The 24,449-nt window shown below is 40.8% G+C and overlaps 1 protein-coding gene across 3 annotated transcripts; it reads left to right on the forward strand.

The window, feature by feature from the left end:
* The first annotated feature begins 79 nt into the window (after nt 1–79).
* Nucleotides 80–22,046, forward strand: CMC2 (C-X9-C motif containing 2). Of its 3 annotated transcripts, XM_045890690.3 has the most exons (5): nt 128–451; nt 5,924–5,953; nt 7,603–7,715; nt 12,302–12,373; nt 15,846–22,046. In XM_045890690.3, exons 3-5 carry the CDS (start codon nt 7,635–7,637, stop codon nt 15,930–15,932), a joined length of 240 nt encoding a protein of 79 aa, XP_045746646.1. In that variant the 5' UTR covers nt 128–451; nt 5,924–5,953; nt 7,603–7,634; the 3' UTR covers nt 15,933–22,046. The 3 variants fall into 3 exon arrangements, with proteins under 3 accessions (XP_064437743.1, XP_045746646.1, XP_045746647.1); XM_045890691.3 differs by lacking the exon at nt 5,924–5,953 and having other exon boundaries at nt 183–451; XM_064581673.1 differs by lacking the exons at nt 5,924–5,953; nt 7,603–7,715 and having other exon boundaries at nt 80–451.
* The last annotated feature ends 2,403 nt before the right edge of the window (nt 22,047–24,449 follow it).

Raw genomic sequence — 24,449 nt, forward strand, 5'->3', positions numbered from 1 at the left:
GTCCTCCGGCCCCGCCCCCCCGGAGCTCTCTCTTGGACTGTACCCTGGGCACAGGGGGCCGCGTGGGGGAGCGGCAGAAGTGAAACACGCCGAGTCCCCGCATCACTCTTGTTAGCGGAGAACATGAGTTCAGTGCAGTTAATCTCGGCCCCCTAAATCTGGCTTGTTGGTTCGGCTTGCTGTTTTTAGGCCCCGCCTGGCCTCCGTGCACTCGCTCTCCCTCCCCGACAGCGCCCAGAAGTGGGCCCGTCCAGGCCGATGGCGCATGCGCCCCAGAGGCCAGGAGCCGCGGGGGCCGAACCAGCCCTGCGTGAGGGGTCAGCTGTGGAGGGCGTGGGAGCCTTCGCCGCCGGGAGCTGGCCCACCTCCGGCGTCCTGGCTGCCGGCCTTTGAGTGGGGAGTCTTCGCTGGTGACTGTCGCTTCAGCCCTCCTGCTGTGGCCGCGAGTCGGGTGAGTCTCGGCAGTCCGGGCCGTTCCGAGGAACGCTCTCTCGCTGCCCGCGGTGTCTGCGGAGGCCGCGGGACACCCACCTGCCCCTCCCCTCGACCCCTGCTCGCGCGCGCCCCGCCGCGTCCCGTCCCTCCCACCCCCTGCCGCTCTCGGAGGTTGGGACCTGGAAGGTGCGGCCGCTGGCCTTCAGGGTGGCCTTGGCTCTCAGCTCGCAGGCAGTCCCCCGAGTAGTGCACCGCGCGGGCGGCTGGGGGTCTGTCCCGGGCTCTGCGCCCACAGGCACTTGCTGAGGGTGCGCTGGTACTTTAGAGCATGCTTTGGCCTAGACCTTTCGCTCTCTGCGGCAGTCTGTCCCGCCACTCGCGAGCCTAGTGATCTGGGGCGGGCTCTTCCCCTCCTTGAGCCTCGGCTTCCACGCCTGTAAAATGGGTATAACCCACGGCCTCGATGGTGAGAAGGGAAGCCCTTCACAGTGCTTGACGCGGTGAGCACTCAATGAACTGTATGATTATTATGGTTGTCCTCTAGGAGTTTAGGATCTGCATGTGGAAGGTGGGGGCCTTGTTAGGGCACATCTCAGCTGCAGTGAAAGTTGCCACCAGTCTGTCTTGCGAAGTGGGAGTCCAGTGAGATCCTCGTCAGTACACTTTTCAAGGAAAGGACGCATTCAGATCCCTTTTACTGGGTTTAAAACTTGCCGTGCTTGTAGGTTACAGCAGGTGCTTTATGAAGAGTCAAGTAAATCCGAGTTCTGGAAACCTTCATTTAAAATTTTAAGTGCATAAAAGAAGTTTGCCCTGGCAAACTTGTGTTGTGATGCCCCTTGTATCTCTTTTCCTATACATACAGACTTCTGCACTTGTTTGGTTTATTTCAGATGAGCCTTATTTTCGTCTTTTTTTTTTTTTTAAACTATGTTGACGTGTGAACCAATTCTCAGATCTATAATCCTAAATTCAACATTTGGTAAACATTTATTGGACATTTACTATATGTGTTTACAAGAATATTCCCTCCCTAGCCTGTGTGTTCTTTGGGGTATATGGACTGATTTTTTCCCTCTGAAATTCAGGTGATTTGGCAGAATGCCCAGCATCTACTGAGTGTTCAGGAAAAGCTACAGCTTGGCCCATTCCTTAAAAACTGTGTGGTGGAACTTAAGAGCCCTATAGTCCTTTTGCCCAGGCAGCCTAGGGGTTGCTCTCAGTAACAGTGGGGCATGGTCTGTATTTGGGAGCACTAGTCACTCCATAGCATGTGTTTAGATTTGGTTACTTTGCAACTGCAAAGAAAAGGGTAGGGTAGGTAATATACCCTGCTATGTCTGCTGCCTCTGCTGAACATGGTGCACAGTTTGAAATAAAATTGCAGAAATATTAATTTAACTAATTCCGGTGCTTTCTGAAAAGTAGACTTTAAAAAAGATATGTTTTAGAAAGCATTAAGTTTACAGTTCTTCCTAGAGAACAGCTTCTTCAAACTTTGCCCAAGAGACTTTTCTGGACTCGTTTTTTGTTTGTTTTAGAATGACACTAGAAATTGCAGCTGTAGTATAAATTTCTTTCTGGTGCAGCCACCGAACAGCAGAATCTTTTGAAAGGAAACCCAAGTGGCATTAAAATAAGGGGTTTCCTCCTTGTGACTATATATTTGCTGAAATGTTATTTAGAATGCTTACTTTTCTTTCTTTTTAAAAAATTTTATTTATTTATTTGACAGAGAGAGAGATAGCGAGAGCAGGAACACAAGCAGAGGGAGTGGGAGAGGGAGAAGCAGGCTTCCCGCCGGGCAGGGAGCCCAATGTGGGGCTCGATCTCGGGACCCTGGGATCATGACCTGAGCTGAAGGCAGAAGCTTAACGACTGAGCCACCCAGGCGCCCCTAGAATGCTTACTTTTCTTTACTAGAGTTAATGCATTGGTTACTCTTGGTTTATTTTCTAAAATTGTGCCACCTGGTGGTTGAAACCTGTCTATCATGGAATACTCATTAGGAAAATTTTACCTCAGTCTTGGTCGAATAAGGTGGAGTGACTAAAATAAGCCTATAATTTTTACGTGAGAGTACTGAACTGCTTCTAAACTCCCAGCTTACCCCCCAAGTAAAAGTTAAAATTGCTTTGCAGGGGCCTGTCCTCCAGTTATTGAAACATCGGCTTGTCACAGCTGAACATTTTTAAGGGTTTCAGTGGCTGTTGTGGTATAAATGTGTGCACACCTAAGGCAGTGGGTGGAGTTGAGGTGGGGAGGGAACCATTGTAACTGTGCCAAGTTAACCCTTTTGATGTTTTCTAAATGCCAAGGTAAAGGTGGGACTGAAGTTTTGTGTTTAAATGATAACAGTTTGAATGGAATTTATTCCTCTTTATTAGTACAAACACCCATGCATGAAGTCTTATCACAAATGAATGTTCCCTTCATCTTTGTTCAGCAGTGCGGCTGATGTTAATGATTTTGGTACTACCCTTTTGAAATTGTTTTGTGTATTTTTAGTGGTGACAAGTTTTTTATTCATTGACTGTGAATTTTATTTTTGGAAATAGGTTAAAATCATTTAATTGTGAACTTCGATTTGAGAGCAAACTTAAGAATGCAATGCAAGAATAAGCTGTGGCGTCCATAATTGATGTAGCCAGTCTCCTTGGGGTACATGAGGACAGATAACCGAGAACTTCACATAGCAGCCTGTTTCATTGTTGGACAGCTCCAGGAAGAGGACATCTGCCTTTGTTAACATTCACCCTTTGGTTTCCAATCCTGTTCTGGGAAGGGCTTTGGAAACACCACTGTAAATTCAGTTCAGCCTTTCCCATCCCGTGACAGAGTATTTCAGATATACAAATAATACTTTACATATATCACACTTACTGCTCACTATTTCAGATGCTTCCACATATGTTATTTTAAACCTTATGACCACCCAGAGATACAGGTCAAGAGCTAATTCCAATTTACGGAAGAGACTTAGGTCTCAGATTAAGTAACCAAAGTGTTAGAATTTACGGACAGATAAGTCTACAACTTTTGATTGCCAATCCATTGTTTGTCTTAGTGAACCAGGTTGTTTCTTTTATCTGTCTCCTCTAATGTGAGCTTCCCTAAATTGGTAAATATTCCCAGTTTCATTAATGGCTTCCTGTTTAAACCTGGAGTCAAAGCCATCTTCATCCCGAGCACTCTCCCCAGATTTTTACATTGTCAATTATTTTGGACTTGATTGATCAGGACAAAAACAGTACTGTTCTTTCTCTTGAGGGAGACAGACTATTTCTAATTATACGGGATAATACTACATTGACTTCTTTGGAAGCTAGGCCAAGAATTAGTGTCTTTTGAACTTGTAGCCAACCAGAGGCTCTTTGGGAAATAATTTTTACTCTCTGTATTTATTTCTTCCACAAACTGCTGGGAAGGCATGTCTTTCCTGTTTTGAACATGGGAATGATCTGTCCTGGTGAGAGATTGCATTGGGTAGTAACTCTGCCACTTACTATGTGACCTGGGGCTTAGTTTTACTATGAAAGTGTGAGTAATGCATATTTGAACTACAAGAAGGCAATTTCTTATGGTTCCGCTGAATTTATAAAGGTACCTACTTGCTACAGTTATTGGAAGGATTCTAATAACTTGTGTCTAGCATGTAGTAAATGTTTCAACAAATTATTTTCTACCCTAATAATATAGATATATTCTTATGGCTTTGAAGGAATCTTAAAATAAGAATATGGAATATACATTTAGTTTTCTTCAGTTCGTAAGTTACTTTGAGTTACAATAATGCTGATTAGAATAGGCTTTTAAAGATGACTGCTGGAAGAAACCAGCACTCACATCAGCAGAACAATGCCATTGTTTTATAGCTGTGCTTTGTGGATTACACCCAGCAGTCTGGCAGTACACCTGCGTGAGCACCAATGGTTACATGAAGCCAGATGACACCAGGTGCCGGAAGGAAGTGTGGGCACAGGGTGGATCGAGGGAAAGAAGAAGAAGAGGGTATCTCACGAAAAAGGGTAGAGGAAAGAGGGGAATGACTGGCAAAGCAAGCAATTCATTAGGTAAGGGATTTGGTCAGTGTTTAGAACTCTAAGTTAAGTAGTAGCTTAGCTTTTTACCAAGAAGACTAGGAAAAGGAAACCATATGAAACCATTTTCTTCTTGGATATAGTTATGTAGGATAAGTAAGTAGAAGGGAAGATGTCTTATTGGCACCCTGGCTGGGCCTACAGTGGCATAAACTTTTGTAATAGAGGGAGGAAAAATATACATTGTGATATGTATGCATTTATAACTTACATACAACATGCATGTATTTATCTCAGCAGCCAAAGTGTCTTCTAAAGTATTTAATTTGCCAATTAACAAGGTAATTTCAGTACATTGTGAGCTTGTTTCTGAACTGTAAAAGCATGCATTTGAGGGCTGGTTGATAGAAATATGTAAAAATTTTTTGTCAAATATATTTACAAAATAAAAAGACATTTTCTAGGTGGCTAAGCAAGTATACATCTTCCTTCAGAAGAAAGTGAGGCTGAAATCAGATAACCAGATAACTAATAGGTGTAGATGCATAATATTGGTATAATATTAGATGATTTAAACTGCTAGACTAGATGAGATACCGTCTTTCTGAGGCAAAAAGATTATGTCATTAAAAAGACTTTGTAGTCAGTCGCAGGCAAACCAAACTTGAACTTGGCTGCATTTCCAATTTCCATTTCAAACACTTACTGGTGCACAACCGGCTGATACGAGATCTTCAGCTGTTGCGTGCTACGTGAGTGTGTGCGCGTGCACTTAAGTGAAGTCACTCAATGGAACAGTGATCTACTGATATTTTTATAAATTGAGGTCTGCAATAGTAGGAATACTATAATTCTCTGGAATTATTTGTTTAGATATTTTTAAGGATTATACTTGTGAGTGGAAGGTAGATAGGCAGTTTGAATTTCTTGAACTTTTTGGTATTAGCTCTGTTAAGGTACCATTTACATATAAAATTCATCCGATTGTAAGTGAGTTCAGTGATTTTAGTGAACTGCAGTTGTGTATCCACTACCACAATCCTATTTTAAAACATTTTTATCACGTAAAAATATTCCTTTGTGCCCAATGGCAAATAATCCTCACTCTGACTTTCAGGCCCAGGCAACACATCAGCTTTTTTTCTCTACAGTTTTGCCTTTTCTAGACATTGCACATAAATGGGATCATATAGTCTTTTGAATCTGGTTTCTTTCATTTATCTTGGTGCTTTTGAGGTTCATCCATGTTGGTGTCTGTATCAGTGCATTCCTTTTCATTGCCAAATAATATTCCATTGTCTAGATATACCACATTTGTGTGTCTAGTTACCAGGTTATTGGATATTTGGATTGTTTCCAGTATTGGCTATAATGAATAATGCTATGAACATTCACATACATGTCTTTGTGTACATATGTGTTTTCATTTCTTTTGGGTGGATTCTTAGGAGTGCGGTTTCTGTGGTCTGGGTCCTTTGGTAAGTTTGTGTGTAACTCCTTAAGACACCGACAAATTGTTTTCCTAAGTGTGTACTATTTTACCTTTCCACTAGCAATGCATGAGGTCTGTTTTCTCTGCATCCTAACTAATGCTTGTTATTGTCTGACTTTCTGATTATAGCTATGTGGGCAGATGTGTAGTTACCATCTCATTGTAGTTTTAGTTTGCATTTCCCTGTGACTAATGGTGTTCAGCATTTTTTCATGTGCTTAATTAACCATTCCTCTATCATCTTTAATCTGAAGTATTTATTCAAATCTTTTGCCCATTTTTGGGGTCCATTTTAAATGTTAGATTGTTTATAAGCATTGCTTAGATATTTTAGATAACAAGTCCTTTTTCATATATGATTTGCAGATGTTTTCTCCTAGTCTGTAGCTTGTAGGGTATTTATTTTTTAGAGCAGTTTTGGGTTCACAGCACAATTGAACAGAAAGTACAGAGATCCCATTTGCCCCCTGCACTACACATGCACAGCCTTCCCACTATCAACATCCCCCACCAGAGTCGTATGTTTTTACAACTGATGAACCTGCATTAACATGTCATTATCACCCAAAGTGTGGCTTGTCTTTTTCTTTTTCTTTTTTTATTATATGCATTATGAAATGCTCACCATGATAAATATATTACAATATTATTGACGACATTCCCTATGTTGTACTTTTACTCCGTCTTTTCATTTTCTTAATGGTGTATTTTGAAGTGAGAAAGTTTTTTAAGTTTGATAAGATTTTACCAAATTTTTCTTTTGTGAATTGTGCTTTTGACCTATCTAAGAACTCTTTGCCCAACCAAAGTCATTATTTTCTCCTAGGTTTTCTTTCTTGAAACTTGTAAAAGATTAAAACATTAATTGGTTCTTTTTTTTTGGTAATGTTTTCCAAGTTAAAAAGAATAGGTTAAAAAAAAGGAAGAGGTAAATAGTGCTTCATAACTGTGGCAGACACTTCAAAATAATGCTTTTCCTTTGACGTTGGCTGCTAATTTTCTACTTTGTGAAAGAACCAATTAAATTTAATTTCTGAGATTTCAGCTTCTTGCTTTCATTGTAATAATTGCATTTTATGGATATATCTGCTAAATTGAGAAACTTTTTTCCCATCTGCTTTTTGTTTCTCTTCATTGTTTAGTTGGATTTTCTCAGCCAGATATTAGGAATAAGAAAGCAGTCCATATGAATTGACACTAAAGTGAGATTGGCTAATGAGGCTTTAACTCCCTCAGAGGAATATACATTTTTAAGGGATTAATAAACCAATTCTCTTATTTTATAGAATTTCAACTGGACAAAATGAATTGTAGTCAATTTCAGGAATGTGGGGAAAATAATTGAAATCAGGCTTATTAATATAGGCTAGCTGTTTCTGCTGGAGCATTTATTTCCAGGATTGGGTCTCTTGAGGAGTTCTGCTTTTTTCTGAACCTGCAGGTTCTCCAAACAGCACCTGATGACTTGTTGAATCTGTTAAATTGTTGGATAAGGAAGCTGAGGCTCAGGTTTAATAATTTGCCTAAGGTCAACATTCTTTTCTGATAAAGCTCACTGCACGTTTGTACTGAAATAGTTTTAGGTCGCATTAACAAATACAGTCACACATATTCAAGACACTCTTGTATCCACAGGTTGCTCTGCTGTGCTCCGTCACCTCCTAAAGATGCATCCTGACTTATCTCCACACTTGCACACTGAAGAATGCAACGTCTTGATTAACTTGCTTAAGGAATGTCACAAAAATGTAAGAGTTCAGAAAAATGACCATAAAGCAAAAATGAAACTTAAGTACAACACACTGATGTAAAATGTTACCTCCACTAATGGAAAGGAATGATAATACAGTGGATCTTGGCTTACTAAAGATTAGTAACTGATGCTTGTGATTTTTCAGACACCATCTCCTTTCATGATTAGTAAAAATCAAGCGTGGTAGTTTGTTAGGGAACTTCTGAAATGATATGTAATAGTTAGAATCCACGTTCTTACAATAAAATACTTTCCTTTTTTAAATTACAGGGCACTAGAACGCTTATGTTGAATTTTGACTCTTCTGATCATAATGGAATTATTTTAAGATTTTTCTAAGATTTTCCTTGATGTCTACTATTCTGTGTTTAAAGGAGATTGAAACATTTTTTATAATAGATGTTAGCTAGATTTAAATTATGATTGTTCTAATTTGTCACGTTTGCTTACTTGTTAGTGGAATGGAAGTAAAATTCCATGGTTTGGACCAAAATAGAAAGGAAGCCAATTTTTGGAAATCATTAAATTAAGCTGATATTTTTACAGATGTCAAATATTTAGCTTTTCCCATATACTTGACATATGAGACAGTTATAAGGAGCATTTCTGTATTTCTTTAACTTTGCATGATGTGTTATTTTCCTCATGATATTCATAAACTGTACATATATCAAATTATAATAATAGTAAATATCATTTAAATGAGTAAAATTTAAAGACTAATGGTAAGGTGGTAAGTAACACCTGTGACCTGTGAAGTTAGATATTTTTGTTGGTTCAAAGATTGTTGTTTGACGGTAAACTTTAGGCAGACTCTTTTCAGCATACATCTAGATCAAGAATTGATACTGTCTTTTTTTTTTTAAAGATTTTATTTATTTATTTGAGACAGAGAGAATGAGAGACAGAGAGCATGAGAGGGAGGAGGGTCAGAGGGAGAAGCAGACTCCCTGTCGAGCAGGGAGCCCGATGCGGGACTCGATCCCGGGACTCCAGGATCATGACCTGAGCCGAAGGCAGTCGCTTAACCAACTGAGCCACCCAGGCGCCCTGATACTGTCTTTTTAACGTTAATCATTTTATGGGTCTGCACTAGTGTCTCATTTGGTTTTAGATTTATTTCCCTGGTGGCTGGTTTTTGAGCATCTTTTCATGTGCTTATTGGCCACTCATATAAAGTCTTTTGCCCATATTTTGTTTTATTTTTTTAATTTAAATTTTATCTATTATTATTATTTTTCTTTTGCCCATGTTTTAAAATTGGGTTGTTTGCTTTATTTAGTTTTAAGAATTCTTTTTTTTTTTCATTCGACACACAAGTCCTTTGTCTGATGAGTGTATTGTGAATATGTTCTCCTAGTCTGTAGCATCCTTTTTCATTTTCTTAAGGTTGTGTTTCAAAGAGCAGTTTCTAAGTTTGATGAGGTCTAATTACCAGGTTTTTTTCTCTTATTGTTTGTGGGAGGTTTTGTTGTTGTTGTTGTGGGTTTTTTTTTTTTCCTTCCAAGTATTTTTATATGTTTCCCGGTCACAAAGATTTTTCTCCTGTTTTTTTTTCTCCTGGAAGTTGTAGAGTTTTAGCTTTTACATCTAGGGCTGTGATTCATTTCAGGTTAATTTTTGTGTATTGTGTGAGGTATGGGCCAGTGTTTCTTTCTTTGTGGATAGTTGTTCCAGGACAATTTGTTGCAGAGACCATCCTTTCCCTACTGAATTATCTTGACCGTATCTGGCTGGGTCTATTTCTGGGCTCTCTAGTCTATTCCACTGATTTATGTGTCTGTTCTTTTTTTTTTTTAAAGATTTTATTTATTCATAAGAGACAGAGAGAGAGAGAGGCAGAGGGAGAAGCAGGCTTCCCGCTGAGCAGGGAGCCCGATGCGGGACTCGATCCCAGGACCCTGGGATCATGACCTGAGCCGAAGGCAGACGCTTAACCATCTGAGCCACCCAGGCGCCCTTATGTGTCTGTTCTTAACACCAGTTAATTCCAGTGTTATCTTAGTGGGGCCACCCTAGCCCCTTGACCGTTTTGTCCTCTTCTCTGTCCCCGCTCACTTGCACTGGAGTGATCATTCAAACGTAAGTTGACTCATTGTTCCCTTCTAATGGCTCCCTTTGCCTGCGGTTATCAAATCTAAATTTCTTACTTTGTGTTGTTTCAGGGCCTTCATGAACCTGTCCCCTACTCACCCCTTGCGCCTCACCACCCTCCTGCACCTCTTCTGCTTGCTCCTGTGTCCAGTTGTGCCGGAATGCGCTTCCCTCTTCTAAGCCTTTGTGCTTGCTTTCTCCTTGCTTGTCTTAGAGCCCTCCCCACTATCTCCGCTTCCTGTGTGCGAGACCAGGTCTCACCATCCTCCAGGTTTTATTCAGTGTCATTTGTTATTTCCTCTTCCTTTTCTCCTTTCCTGGCCTACATTCTCTTGGCGTAGTCGCTCTGTACTCCAGTAACCCCACACATAATACAGTTGCTACTTTAAGATAGTTCTCACACTTTTTGGTCTCACGACTCCTTTATGCTCTTAAAAATTATTGAGGACCCCAGATGACTTTTGTGTATGTGGGCTATAGCTACCAATATTTACGGAATTAGAAATTTAAAAAATATTAATTTACATAAAAATACAATAATAAATCCAATACATGTTAACGTAGTGATTTTTCATAAAAAAGATCTTATTTTCCAAAACAAGAGGGTGAAAAGAATGACATTGCTTTTGCAGTTTTGCAATTCTCTTTAATGCCTGGCTTAATAGGATATAGCCAGATCCTCCTATCTGCCTCATGTTCAGTCTTTGGTGATATTGCTGTCTGTGCGGCCTCTGGAAAATTCTATGGTAGCCTTGTGAGAGAATGCAAATGAACAAAACAAGATTTTTGATTATCAGGGAAATAGTTTTTATCGTGTACATGCTCTGGAAAGGTTTTGGGAACTCGTGGGTGTCTCTGGACTACACTTGGAAAACTACTGCTTTATAGCAATCACTTCATTAGCTGGCTCTTCCCTCTGACCATGTACTGAGAGTAGGGCCCAGGTCCACCTTCCTCACTGCTGTATCTCTAGTGCTTGGGACATTGTCTTCAAGGTATCAGTTGATTGATTCATTTATTCAATCAATTTCTCAGTCGGTTTGATTCTCTAGAAATAGACATCGCACACTAGAGGTTTATGCCATGTGTATATAAGAGAATTGTAGACCCCGGGCATTTCATAAACCAATTCCAGTGGAGCACTTTGGTTTTGTTTTTCATGTAATGTCACGAGAGTATAATTCTTCTTCGGGTTTAAATGTTGGAAAAGCAAAAAACAAAACAAAACAAAACTTCTGTCTTGGATTTAAAAATTAGATGTATGTCTATGGGATGATATGAGTCAGTGTAAACCAAACTATGAAATATTGCCTTACGTTCTGAAAGTCTAATCCTTTCTGTTAGTTCTGCTTCACCAGAAGGTGTGGGAAATGCATGGTTCCTGTTCATTTGTTGTCAAGGAAATAGTTTAAGAAAAATACATAAGAGATACTTATTCTGAAAAGGTCCTTAGGTAACCAGTAGGAGATCTTAGTTTACCTTAAATGCTTGCCAGAAAAAATAACCCATTTATTCACTGTGGACCAGAAAAGGACATTTACCGTCGCGGTGAAAGAAAGGACTAGCATGAGGCACAGTTTATTAATTACGTGTTGTCTGGTTTCCGTGAAAGCCTTAATTAGAAAGAAAAGGAAAAGGTGCTTATTATTACAAGTTCAGCACTTATGGCATGTCATTATAGGACATCAACATGCTGTCCTACCCGTTCCTTAAAAATCGTGATGTGCAAATACATTAATTATAGCCCGACTAAAATTTGTGTTCTTGACTTCAGTCTTCATCTTAATCTGCTTCATAGCATTCATACTTTTTGCCATGATAATCATCATAGGCCTTGAAACCATGAGATTTTTATTTTTGCTTTGCAAAGAAAGCAGACTTCGAACTTTACATATAAGTTTTCTTACATTGTGGATTAGTGGCTTACTTATGTGGCCCATATAGGCCATTTAATAATAGTGTTATGTGTTTCTGATGTATTTTGATGACATTTTGGATGGAGGCAAATGAGAAAATTAGTGTTGGCCCCCAGCATTTATCAGGTAATTCTTCAATGGGACAGAATGTTTGCTAGTGAAGAAGTCAGTGGTCCTGTTAATACGGCCACACTGCACTTAGATATCGCTCCCTGTGGTAGAGATGGCTGTGCTGTGATTTTCACATGCCATTAAAGAAAGGGCTATTAGAAAACAGAATTGTTTACACTCTGTCCTCGTGAGGTTTGGGCAGGTTAATAGGCTTCCCTTTTATCAAGGAAAAATCTTTTTAGTTTTCATTTCTACCTATACAGCGTTTATCCCTCCTTTTAGGAAGGCCAGGATAAGTCCGTTTATTTGTATATTTTATACCTGTGATTTAACTGTTTGCTTATTAACAGGATGGTGACACATTAAACCCATTTCTCTAGGAATAAGTATTTAAATTCTATGTGCCAGAGACCTTAGCATATTATGGGATGAAATATTTTACCCCTCTTCTTCCTTTTAGCACAGCATTCTGAAATATTTTGGTCATTGCAATGATCTCGATCGGGAGATGAGAAAATGCTTGAAGAAGGAGGTAAGAAAAGTGTTAGAGGATGAAAATGGTTGAACAGTAGAATAGAACATTTCTGAGCAATATTTAGAATACCATTACTAATTTTTATTCCAAATTTTAGTATAACAGGGAGAATTGACACTTTATATGTATGTTCTCCCCTAAAACCAAGAGGAGAAATGAAAGGACATTGCTGGGGGTTTTTTTGTTTGTTTGTCTTTTGTTTTTTTTTTGCATGCACATAAATGAAAACGACTTCCTTATTATAATCATTGTAACTCCTTTGGATGAATTGTAAGGGCTAGGAAACTGAATTTGTTTAGTAGAAAGACTTTGGTCAGTCAGCTATTAGCCATAGCAGGTAACTAACACTTTCTGGGCCTCCGCTTCCTCATAGAACGTGGCAGGAGCTAGGCTTGGGCTCCTCACAGGTTTAGAATTGTGAATTCTTCATAACCATGGCATGTATGAGACACACGGATCTAGTTTGACTTGGCCGGAAAGACTCATTTCCTGAACCCGGTTTTAGGCCATGACTTGGACTTGGGCATATAGCAGAGTGCTTTTGAAATCTTTAAATTTAACTCCATTTCTGTTTTGTACATCAGTTGTTTTATGTCCCAAACCTTTAAAAATCTGTAACTACTGAACACCTGCCGTCCAGTTTTCTTTCCTTTTCTATATTTTTGAAATTTTTTCCTATTAGCCTCATATTGAAAGGTATTAGTTATAATATTTGAGCTGTCCAGCATCTATCTTCAACTTTTGTATATTTCAATCTGAAGCTTTTTTTTTTCCTTCCCAGAATCCCTTTCCAGTGTCTTTACCATTTTGAAGAACTTTCTGGAGTTCTCAGTTCAGGGTGATAATTTTCTTTGCACAAATGTGTACATACAGAAGTGTTTTAAATTGACTTTCAAAGAGTTTTTCTTCCTATTTACATGTAAAGCTAGTTTATATGAAAACTGAACTTAGGGCTTTGTTCCCGTTTTAATAAGATGATGGGAAAAAGAAGCCCACACTACTTTATTCAGTACAACTGTTTATTTCTCACATGCTTTCAGTTGTGTCAGATCACTTTTTCCCTAAGTTTAGATTTTTTTCTTTTTCTAACAGTTCAGTAATTTTTGCCATTTTACCAATTGCAAAATTTTAGATTAGGCATTTATTTGAAATTTTCTTCCCAGGTGGTCCTGAGCTGTTAGTGACTATTAGGTAGAATGTTGTAGATATTTTTCTTACTTTGAGTTTGTTTTCATATAAATTCTGGATTTTCTCCTTGACTTATTTTCTAAGTCCTCTGTGTGGTTTTTATGTCGGTAAATTACCTGATTTATAAATGTTTTTGTCTGTTCTTTCCTCCTTCAGTCCTCTGAACCTGCACTCATTTATTTCCTCTCTGCCTTTAATGCTTTCTAGTTGACCATTTCCTGCCTTTCACGTGCTCCTCTAACCATCTCCTTCATGTACCATTTGAGTACTTCATTCCTTGACACTTTCAACTAGAAAAAGGGTCTGGCCAGTTCCCTTAGCCTCTGTTTGCTGCTGTGTCGCTGCTTTTGTTCTTTCTATCGAAATAATCACTAATACTACTTTTGCAGCATCCTGTTTTGTCCCTCTTAATTTTTCGATTCGGTTTGGTTTGGTTGTGTTGTTCACTGAAGTTTTGTGAATAACATCGTGTTCATCCTTTTTTTTTCTTTTATTCAAAGGCCATCTGGACTCCCTTTGGGGATATCTTAACATACATTTTAACATAGATTATATTTTTAATTTGCTCTTTAACTTATTATTTTGGCTGCCTACAAAGTATTATCTTCTGAAGATTTACCCTTACAACCCTCTTCCCAACCCGATTGCTGGAGGCAGTCCAGTATATGTGATTAAAGATAGATACCAAATGTTTTTCTCAGAGTAGGTATCCCTCCATGTTCTAGAACAGTGCCTTTTTTTAAAAAAATAGTTTTTAAAGTGATGAAATGCTCTTTCCCCCTGACAATCTTAGGAGGAAAATTAATGTGTGACAGATAAAAGGAATGATTTTGGTTAAAGGGACCTGGTGTTTCATCTGTAATTTGAAGTGGCCCTTTGATGAAGAAGAAAAAAAAGTTTGAAAACTATCATTCCAGAGGCTATGTTAGAACTCTTCAATCAAAACTTTAGATCTAGAAAACTTCTGAGAGATGATCTAGCCTAGCTCTTCTTATTTGAGGTTATGGGACCCGAAGATGCAGTAAGCATGAACCTTCCCAGCACTGGCTCAGAGGTCCGGGGCAGGGGACCCAGTTGAGTCCCTACTCAGCTCTCTATCATTGATTTTCATTTCTGCGGCCTTTTTCCATATCTCTGGCTCCTAAAAGATTTTGATGCTTAGTTGTTCACATATACTTAGTTTTTTCAACTTGAATTTACTTTTACTTTTTTCCTTTTTCCATAGGGACCCTTCATTCACTTTTAAAATATGTCTATCGGTGTATATAAGCATGTATATATATCCATACAAAAACACTTATATTCACATTTCTCTGCTTTAAACAGTGCTTTTTCTAAGTGCCAGGCTGTGTATTTCCTGTTACTTATAACCTACTGGCCAGATCCAAATACTAGGCTGAAAACCTCCAAGGTGAAAACTGCACTTAGATCCAACTGACTACAGAAATGTAGGATTTGGAGAGAATCAGGTTTGATGACTATTCATAATGAAAAGATCCTGGGAGGTTCAGCTGAATATAGGTTTCCATGTGAACTAATAGGATAATATGGTTGCCAAGAGCCAATTACTCTTGATAATATTTATAGAAATAAAATGTCTAGGTCATAAGAACTAGTAGGTCCTCCATAGCCCACATCTGTCAGACTGTGTGGAACACTGTCTTTAATTCTGGTTGTGATATTTTTTATAAGGGATATTGATATTAAAGCACCTTATAAAAGGTAGCTATTAGAAGGCAGAAGCCATGTTCTATGAACCTTTGTAGAAATCAGCAATGTTCAGCCTAAAAAAGGTAGTAAGTGGATTTTCTGTAATCAGATATTTGCAAGAAGAAATAGAGGGCAGTAGGAGAATTTACAGGGAAACACTTATTGGTTCAACATTAAAAAACAAAAACAACCTTTGGAACGAGTAGAAGGGTCCAACAATTAAACAGGCTACCTCTCAGGTAGTTAGCTGCTCATAGCTAGAAGTGTTCAAGCAGAGGTTAGATGACTTCAATGGATTGTGAGTTTCTGCAGAACAGGACAGAACTCACTCATCTTAAATATTTACTGAATTCATATTTTGGGAGAAAATTAATTCAGTAAATATTTGTGCACCTATTAGGATGTAGGTGCTGCACTGTGTTTGCACTTTCAGATTCCGTGAAATAAAAGACAAAAAAGAATTTTATCAGCAAAAACTATTTTGCAAATATTTTAAAATATTTAACTCAGCTGATATAAATGGTAATATAATCTGCTGTCTCTTCTCTCCCCCCTTCCTTTTATTTTCCAGTACATGGAAAAGAGGACCAAGAGCAGGGAGCATGGCAATGCGATGCGAAAAAGACTTTTTAATCCTGCAGAGGAATCTGAAAAATAAATTAGAGGCATACCTCGTTTTATTGTGCTTCGTTTTATTGAGCTTCGCAGATAATGCATTTTTTTCAAATTGAAGGTTTGTGGCAACCCTGCGTCGAGCAAGACTATTGGTGCCCTTTTTCCAACATCATTTCTCACCTCGTGTCTCTGTATCACGTTTTGGTAATTCTCACAATATTTCACACTTTATAATTACTATCCTATTTCTTATGGTGATCTGTGATGTTACTATTGTAATGATTTTGGGGTGCCGCAAAGCATGCCTGTATAAGACAGTGAACTTAATCAACGTTGTGTGTATTCTGACTGCTCACCAACCAGCCATTCCCTCGTCTCTCCCTGTCCTTGGGCCTTCCTATCCCTTGAGACTCAACATATTGAAATTAGGCCAGTTAATAATCCTACAGTGGCCTCTCAGTGTTCAAGTGAAAGGAAGAGTCCCCCATCTCTCACTCTAAGTCAAAAGCTAGAAGTGATTAAGCTCAGTGAGAAAGGCATGTTGAAAGCCAAGATAGGCTGGAGCCAGGCCTCTTGCACCAGTTAGCCAAGTTGTGAATGCAAAGGGAAAGTTCTTGAAGGAAATTAAAAGTGCTGAATGTGTGTGCCAGGGAACACATGAATGTTAAGAAAACGAAACAGCCTTGTTTCAATGGTCTGGACAGAAGATCAAACGTCCCCTTAAGCCAAAGCTTAATCTAGAGCAAAGTCCTAGCTCTTCAATTCTGTGAGGGCTAAGAGGTGAGGAAGCTGCAGATGAAAAGTTGGAAGCTTGAAGACGTTGGCTTGTGAGGTTTAAAGGAAAGAAGCCATCTCTATAACCTAAAAGTGCTTGGTGAAGCAGCAAGGGCTGATGTAGAAGCTGCAACATCGAGACAAGACCCTCCACCTGCAAAAAGATTATGACTTGCTGAAAGCTCAGATGATACGGTTAGCACTTTTCAGCAATAAAGTATTTTTGAATTAAGGCATGTATGTTGTTCTTTAACATAATGCTATTGTACACTTAATAGACTACAATATTGTGTAAACATAACTTTTATACATGTTGGGAAACCAAAAAATTGATTTGACTTGCTTTGTTGTGTTGCTTTATCTTGGTGGTCTGGAACGAAACCTGTGGTATCTCTGAGGTTTGCCTGTATACTTTCCCTGGATGCCTTGGCTGAGAGAAGACCTAAAGACTCTTGGTTGATAACCAAAAGAATCTTACCTCATTTTGTCTCCAGAATCTTTTGAATGGAAAGTGACGCATGGAGAAATACGGAAACCCTGATGCTGAATATTTTTTGGGCGGAACCTTAGGTACTCTCTCTTGTCTGCCAATATATCTGACTTCCAGCACGTTTCTTCCCTTGGCCAACAATCAGTTAGCATTGGCGTAACTTATCTCCTTCAATAAAATAATTGACTTGAATGATATTTTCTCTGTTCTCTTAGACTTTCCTGGAATTAGGGCAAAATGGTCCCATTTGACTTTCCTTTTTGACGATGTGGTGATTCTGGAGCTTAAACATTGAAGACACAAGCTAGGGCAAAAAGAGTTTGGGAAGTCCCAGCTGTGTTAACAATATGAAAACGACCCAACTTTATCGTTCCCAGACTCATTTCCAGCAGGCACCCCCGCACCCCCAGTGCCCTTTCTGCCAGGTGTTTCTGAAACTGGCAGCAATCGATGTCACCAGCTTCCTGCCACAGCCACAGCAAGGGCTTGTCTTCTTGTCAGATGAGGTGTCAACAGACTGTGATCTGTGAGCTCCTTCTAGTGAATTCTGTGTGTATGTCCAGAATGAGGCCTTGCTGACGTCGGTGTTTAGTAAGCGACTTCCCCATCATCAGAGGTGTTCAAGAGGCTGGACATTCACTTAGCAGGGTGGTTACACAGGATAACAGGCATTTGATGAAGGGACAGAGGAAGAAGTAGAATTAGTTCTGAGGGCCCTTTCGAGACTGAGATTTATGAATATTTATGCAGCTCCTTCCTCCATGTCAGTAGTACAAGTACAGAAATGAGACGTTTTGCCTTTAGAAGCTTGTAGTAAACTGACGAGTTGACTATGACAATATGTTGTGGCGCCACGATGAGGTAGCTGTCGTAGAGAACACAGAAAAGGCACCTATGCCTGGCCTTCAGGAAGAAGGAGCCATTCCAAGAAAGCTACTTAGCAAGGTGACCTTTGACAAACAGTGAGAACGGAATACATTCTGGGGAGCTTCAAGTTGTCTGGCATGACTGGAATGTGAGGGCTCATGGTGGAGGAAGATAAGAAATGGCTTTGAATTCATTTGGAGTTTTTCTCCAGTGTTGTGTGACCAGTTGCAGATTTCAATATGGGGATTGGTGATTTGTGGAGGGGCCTTAGTTGGAAGGGTGATATGTTTTGATTTGTATTTTAGTAAGATTTTTCTGATTATAGTTTGGGGGATAGATTGGAGAAGGGAAATTACACCCAGGGAGTCCCATTCGATTTTTGCCCTAACTTCGGTGGTAAATGAAGACCTGAAATAGAGAAGTGGCTTGAGGATCCAGACGAGTGGCTAGATTTGAGGGGAGTTTGAACACAGAATCAGCATGGCTGACTAGGAGGTCTCGGGCACTTGTGTCTGCATGCTGCTGGGGCCCTGCCCTGAGTGGGAGGGGGTGTAGCAGAGGTGCGTGGTAAAGTGCTGGGTTTGAAGTGTGCGCAGAAGACCCTGGGTGGAGGGGGCTTTCCAGCTTCTGAGGATGCACATCTAGAACGTAGTAGTCGTCTGGACGAGAACAGAATTGGGAGACAGCAGCTTGCATGTGGCCACCAGCACCCTGTGGGCCGGTGTTGGTTGTGGGCCACCAGAGGTGGTTTTTTTGTTTTGTTTTGTTTTGTTTTTAAAGATTTTTTATTTATTTGTCAGAGAGAGTGCAAGAGAGCACAAGCAGGGGGAGTGGCAGGCAGAGGGAGAAGCAGGCTCCCCGCTGAGCAAGGAGCCCGATGTGGGACTCCGTCCCAGGACCCTGAGATCATGACCTGAGCCAAAGGCAGAGACTTAACCAGCTGAGCCACCCAGGCGTCCCCTACCAGAGGAGTTTTATAGAGCAGGATGAAACTTTGGGGTCACTTGATTTTTTTAAAATTCCACATTTTGGTAGAACATTGGACAGTCTGTAAGTTTTGTCGACTTCTCACCCTAAGACCCCTGAACTCCCCAGAGGTATCGATAACTGACAGTTGGGTGGGTCATCTATACATGTCCATCACTATTTCAGGACAAGAAAAGGAGCCCCATATATGGAGAAGGAGCAGGCATAGAGGGAGAGGGCAAACCATAGAGAATGGTGCCACCGAGTTCCCAAAGGGTTCCAGAGGAGGGAGTGTTACTGGAGCAAATAGGGTCGGAGGCGCCCTTTGAGACTTTGGTTACTCTTTCATCCCTGACCTGAGAGCCGCTTCCCGTGGCGAGGAGGGGGCAGGAGCTTATGGGGAGCTGGAGGACGCAAGCATATTTGGAAAGGCTTGGCTCTGAAGGGAAGGACATTGTAAGGTTGAGAGAGGGCCTTACAAAATCAAAAGGAAATGGTGAGTGACACTTGGGAACTGGTATATTTGAAAAGAATGCTGGATAGGAGGGAGGGATTGATGTGTGGAGTGAAGTCTTTGAGGATGCAGAAGCGAGTGAGATTCAGGGCCCTTGCTGACAGGGATGCCGTTTTTTTCCCCAGAAAACTAACGAGAAACTGAAAACTTAAAGCACCATAGGAAATGTAAAGTATTCTTTTCGGAGAGCAGTAAATACCTGTCTGCACTGGATGCACTGCTCTCACCCAGGCTCTGTGTCTGCTCTTTGAGGACCCAAGTCTTAGACACACTAACATGGTTACCAATAGCTAGTCGTATGCTGGTAAATGTTTAATAACTGGCCCTGACAAATGAGCATAAAAGACACGAATTTGTAGCATTTGCCATTGTCTGTGGTGGACGCCATCCTGCCAAGGCAGATTTCAAACTACCAAGCTGACAGTCACCCAAGTGGAGCTGGGCAGACGTGCTCACGGGAGGCTCTCCTGAGCTGGTCCTGGCGGCCTCTAGTCGCCCATGGCACGACACTACCGTGCAGAAGGAATGCAGGAAGTCGTCCCTGATTGCCCACTAATGGCCACCTCTCCCACAGCGAGCATTCTGTCGTTTGGAAGTACCTGTCACCGAAGATGTATACTAACGCAAGACCGCCGGGCCTTCGGCGACAGAGCACCTGTAGTCCACAACTGTTGGAGTTCACAGAGTCTGCAGGGGCATGTCATTCTGTGGAAGAGTGAGGAACCGTATGCCAGGTGGATTAGGGAGAAAATGGGACCTGCCTGTGCCTTGATGGTTGGATTTGTGCCCCAGCGCTCGGCTGTCTGCATCTCTTTCTTTTGGGATACCGTGCATGACCTTCTGGTTTAGGACATGTCACCAGCTGCTTTTCTCAGCCCTCTTTGGGTCAGCGTGAGATCTCACAATTTTCTCCTTTGCAGAGCAAGCACATTTTCTTCCTGGAGATTTCTGTTTTTTTTTTTTTTTTTAATTAAAATTTTTTTTTTACTGCCACTTGTAGTAGGAGACTAAGAGGCTGGAGGGAGATGAGGTGGGAAGGAGCAGAGGTCCTGTGTCCTCTTGCCTTTATCAGGCACCTGGCACTGCGTTGAGTGCTGGTGCTACAGTGATGAACGAGCTGGACCTAGTCTGGGTGAGGGCTCATGTCACGAAGGACCACCTAAGTCCTGGTAAGGAATTTGGGTTTCCTTTCAAGGGCTCTGGGAAGACACTGTCCGGTCTATGCAGGATGCAGAGTGAAGTGATAGATGGACTTCACTTTGTGTGGATTTCTAGTGGCTTTGGGTCATAAAGGGTCATCTCTTGAAGAGCTCAGGCCAAGGTTTTCCCGAGAAATCTAATTTTGTAGACCGCGTGAGCCCTGATTCTCTGTTCATGACAAATTTATTAACGTTTTACTGTAAGAAACACGACACAATGTTACTTAGGAGTGAGGATAGAAAGTTGAACTTCTTCTGACCCTTCATAAATGGAGTTTAAAATCACTTTAATCTCCATGGAGTTTTTGGCTCAAAGCACAGGATTTGTTTCCCGACAAAGAGTTTGGGGTAAACTAATAAAGGCAATGTCGTTGCCCTGCCAGGTGGACACACCAGAGAGCTTTCTGTGCTTAGCAGAAGAACAAGTCCCTACATCCCAGGGAAGCTGCCTTTGCCACCACACTCAGATGGAAATTGGTGCCCTTTAAATGATATTCAGATATGGCACATCCTGCCTTACTCCACAGTCATGCCTGCCTCGCCCAGTGAAGTCACTGAAGGAGATGGTCCACAGTGGAGAGCGCAAGGGGAGGCAAGAGGAAGGCTTGTTGTCATCGCTCTCCCGCCTCGGTGGTATTCTAGGTGGGGCAGGTGGCCTAGGCTGGAGGCCAGGGGGCCAGTCTCCTTCCTCCAAGTGCAGCTAGTCACCCGGGTAGACAGGACACTGAAAGTGAGACTGAGGGTGGAGAGATGGGGTGGGAGAGCAAGCTGGCTGAGCTGCTCTCACTCGTGGAACACTCTGGCTCAGTGTGAACCACCTCCGACAGCGTGAGGGATGAGAGTGCCACACGCATGTGCGTCACCTCTGTTCAGCTCGCTAACACTGCCATTCTCTCTGTAAAAGAAACATCTCAAATTCACAGAAGTGTACAGACTCTATGAACACCCGCGTACCCACCCTCCAACTTTATTAACTTGGATATCTTGCCGTGTTCGTTTCAGGTTATTTTTTTAAATAAATGATGCATTACAAATGTGGGTGAACCCTTCTTGTGTGTCTTACCCCAACCCCCCATGTATGATTTTGTACTTCTAATATATATGTAAGTATCCATAAACTGTATTATTTTGCATGTCTAAATATTTTACTTTGAAGTTGGCATGATGTGTATAGCCTCCCGTAGCTTACTTTTTTCACAGTTACGTTGATAAAGGAAGCTCTTCTTTATTCATTTTATCTGCTATGTAATATTCCATTGTATGACTGTACCACACTTTATGCATTTTCCTGTTGATGGTCGTTTTAGATAGCGAAGTTTTGCTGCTATTAAAGTGCTTTCACTAGTATTCTTACGTGTCTTCTTGTACAGTCTGTGGGAGTGTCTCTTGAGTATAAACCTTGGATTTTGTTGAGCTGTAAGGATACATCTTCAACTGTACTAGAAGTTTCTAAATTATACCACAAATAGTTGCAGACATACAATTAATCCATCTTACTGATACTGAGTTGTTTAAATCTGTGAACATAGTATATCCATTTTTTCAGGTCTTTTATGTTTCTCAATAAATTTTTATGATTTTTAAATGACAGTCATACATCTTGCTAGATTTGCTCTTAAATGGTACTTTAAAAATTGCATGTTCTACTCTACTATTACTGGTATAATACAGTTGATTTCTTTATATTGATCTTATATTCAGAAAGCTTGCTGAATTTTCTTAATTCTACTAGTTTATAGATTGTTAGGACGTCCGTGCCGTGTGCCTCTCCGTACTGCTGAAATGGGAAAGCCGAACACTGCCTTTTCTCAGATTCTCTTACAGTTAGGCTGTAACAAATTAGTGTCCATTCATTCCGGAGACTTGAATTTGAAATGGGCTTGAGCTGGAGAGAGGGAGGCTGTCCGGTGTTCGTCTTGCTGGTGTGGATCGTGGTGGACATGGCGCAGCTACGGGGCCAGCAATTTTTGCTGTGGTTTCCCCTGTTTTTGCCAGGCAGCTTCTTAATTGTATCAGGAACCTAGACTCAGCTCTGCAGTGTGGCTTCGGGAATTGTTGATGAAGTTCTCTTCACCCCTTCCAGTGCTTCGGTAGATTATGTAATACCTGGTAGTAAATACCTTTCTGCCATTACATGCTTTATACGCATTACACTCTCTCCCTTTTGACTTCCTATCGCTTTACATCTGTGCGCTGCCTTCTTGGTGATTTTCTCAAATCTGTTTTCCAGTTTATTAGCTCCTCTGCTGTGTCTTCTCGGCTGTTTCAACAACCATCAAGTTTTTAACTGACTGTTAATCCCTTTCTAGAAGTTTTATTTGATTCATTTTCAGATCGACCTATTTTCGTAAAGATTTAAAAAATATTTTTAATTCTTTGTTTTATTTTTAATAAAGTTTTCTTCAATAGTTTATATTAATAGTTCCATTATTTGAAGTTTTTGATATCTAACACTTCTGCTTGTTTGTGGTCTCTTCCTTACGGCAGATTATTTCCTTATGTGTTTTACCTGACTGTTAGTATATCTCTAGTTGGTTTATTTAACTGGACTTCTTGTACAGTGACTTGAGAGCTCTTGTATTTGCCTCTGCTAGGTACCCCAGAGGTGTTACTGACTCAGAGGCACCTTTTGTGCTGATTGTGTTGTTTAGGGACTCCTGGACCACTTGAGTAATTACTCAAGTTTAGGTGTGGGAAGACTCATGGTTATGAATTCTGGGTGAAAATTCTTTTTTCTTCTCAGAGCCCAAGATAAGTCAGGCTTTACTCTGGTCTCCCTATGCTGGTGAGTGGATGGATGTTTTCTGGTTACCTTTTCTTAGAGGGTGTACCCTTTGGTGGTCCTGGTACCATGAGGCATTCTTCTCATACCATGCCTCCTACAGACCCAATGTCTTTCGTCTTTGTCCCGTGTGTGAATGAAAATCTCAGTTTCTAGGTTTACTGGGACTGGTCTGGGATGCACAGCATCTGCTGATGCTTTTACCTTTTTGGTTTACAGTTTTCTGTGTTCAGCCTCCAAAGATTTTCTGTACTTTCCTGTGAGGTCAGCTGTGCCTTAAAAATTTTATTTGAAATATGTTCTTTAGTATTTTCAAGTACATTTAATTAGGAAAGTTTTCAGATAATCTAATCAGCCACATTTCCCGGAGCAGGTGTCCTGTGCTTAAAATTTTAACCTGCAGAGATGGCTATTGTGAGGAATGGTTGTACTTTGAACAGTTAAGAGGATTAAGTTTTCATTCCTAGAGGACAGGTGGGGAGTGAAAGGATTTGGGAGGATGTGGGGAGGTGGGAAGGGCATGGCAAAGAGGTGAGTTGTAAGGGAACATTCTTTTTTCATGTGTCTTCATCCACATCTGGACTCTGGCTGCTTACACTGTGGTCCATGGACCAGCAATTTCAGCATCGCATGGGAGCTTGTTAGAGATGCAGAGTCTCAGGCCCTGCCCCACACCTACTGAGAATCTGCATTTTTTAAAATTAATTAATTTTTATTTAAATTCAACTAGCCAACACATAGTACATCATTAGTTTCAGATGAAGTGTTCAACAATTCATCAGTTGCATTTAGTAAAATCCCCAGGAGAGGAGTATATTAAAAATTTGACTTAAGGGATGCCTGGGTGGCTCAGTCGGTTAAGCATCTGCCTTCAGCTCAGGTCATGATCCCAGGGTCCTGGGATAGAGTCCCGCATCGGGCTCTCTGCGCAGCGGGGAGTCTGCTTCTCCCTTTGCCTGCTGCTTCCC

Source organism: Mirounga angustirostris, unplaced genomic scaffold (genome assembly GCF_029215605.1).
Source record: "Mirounga angustirostris isolate CCGP_5_RB_7025 unplaced genomic scaffold, mMirAng1.0.hap1 SCAF_16, whole genome shotgun sequence".
Classification (NCBI taxonomy): domain Eukaryota; kingdom Metazoa; phylum Chordata; class Mammalia; order Carnivora; family Phocidae; genus Mirounga; species Mirounga angustirostris.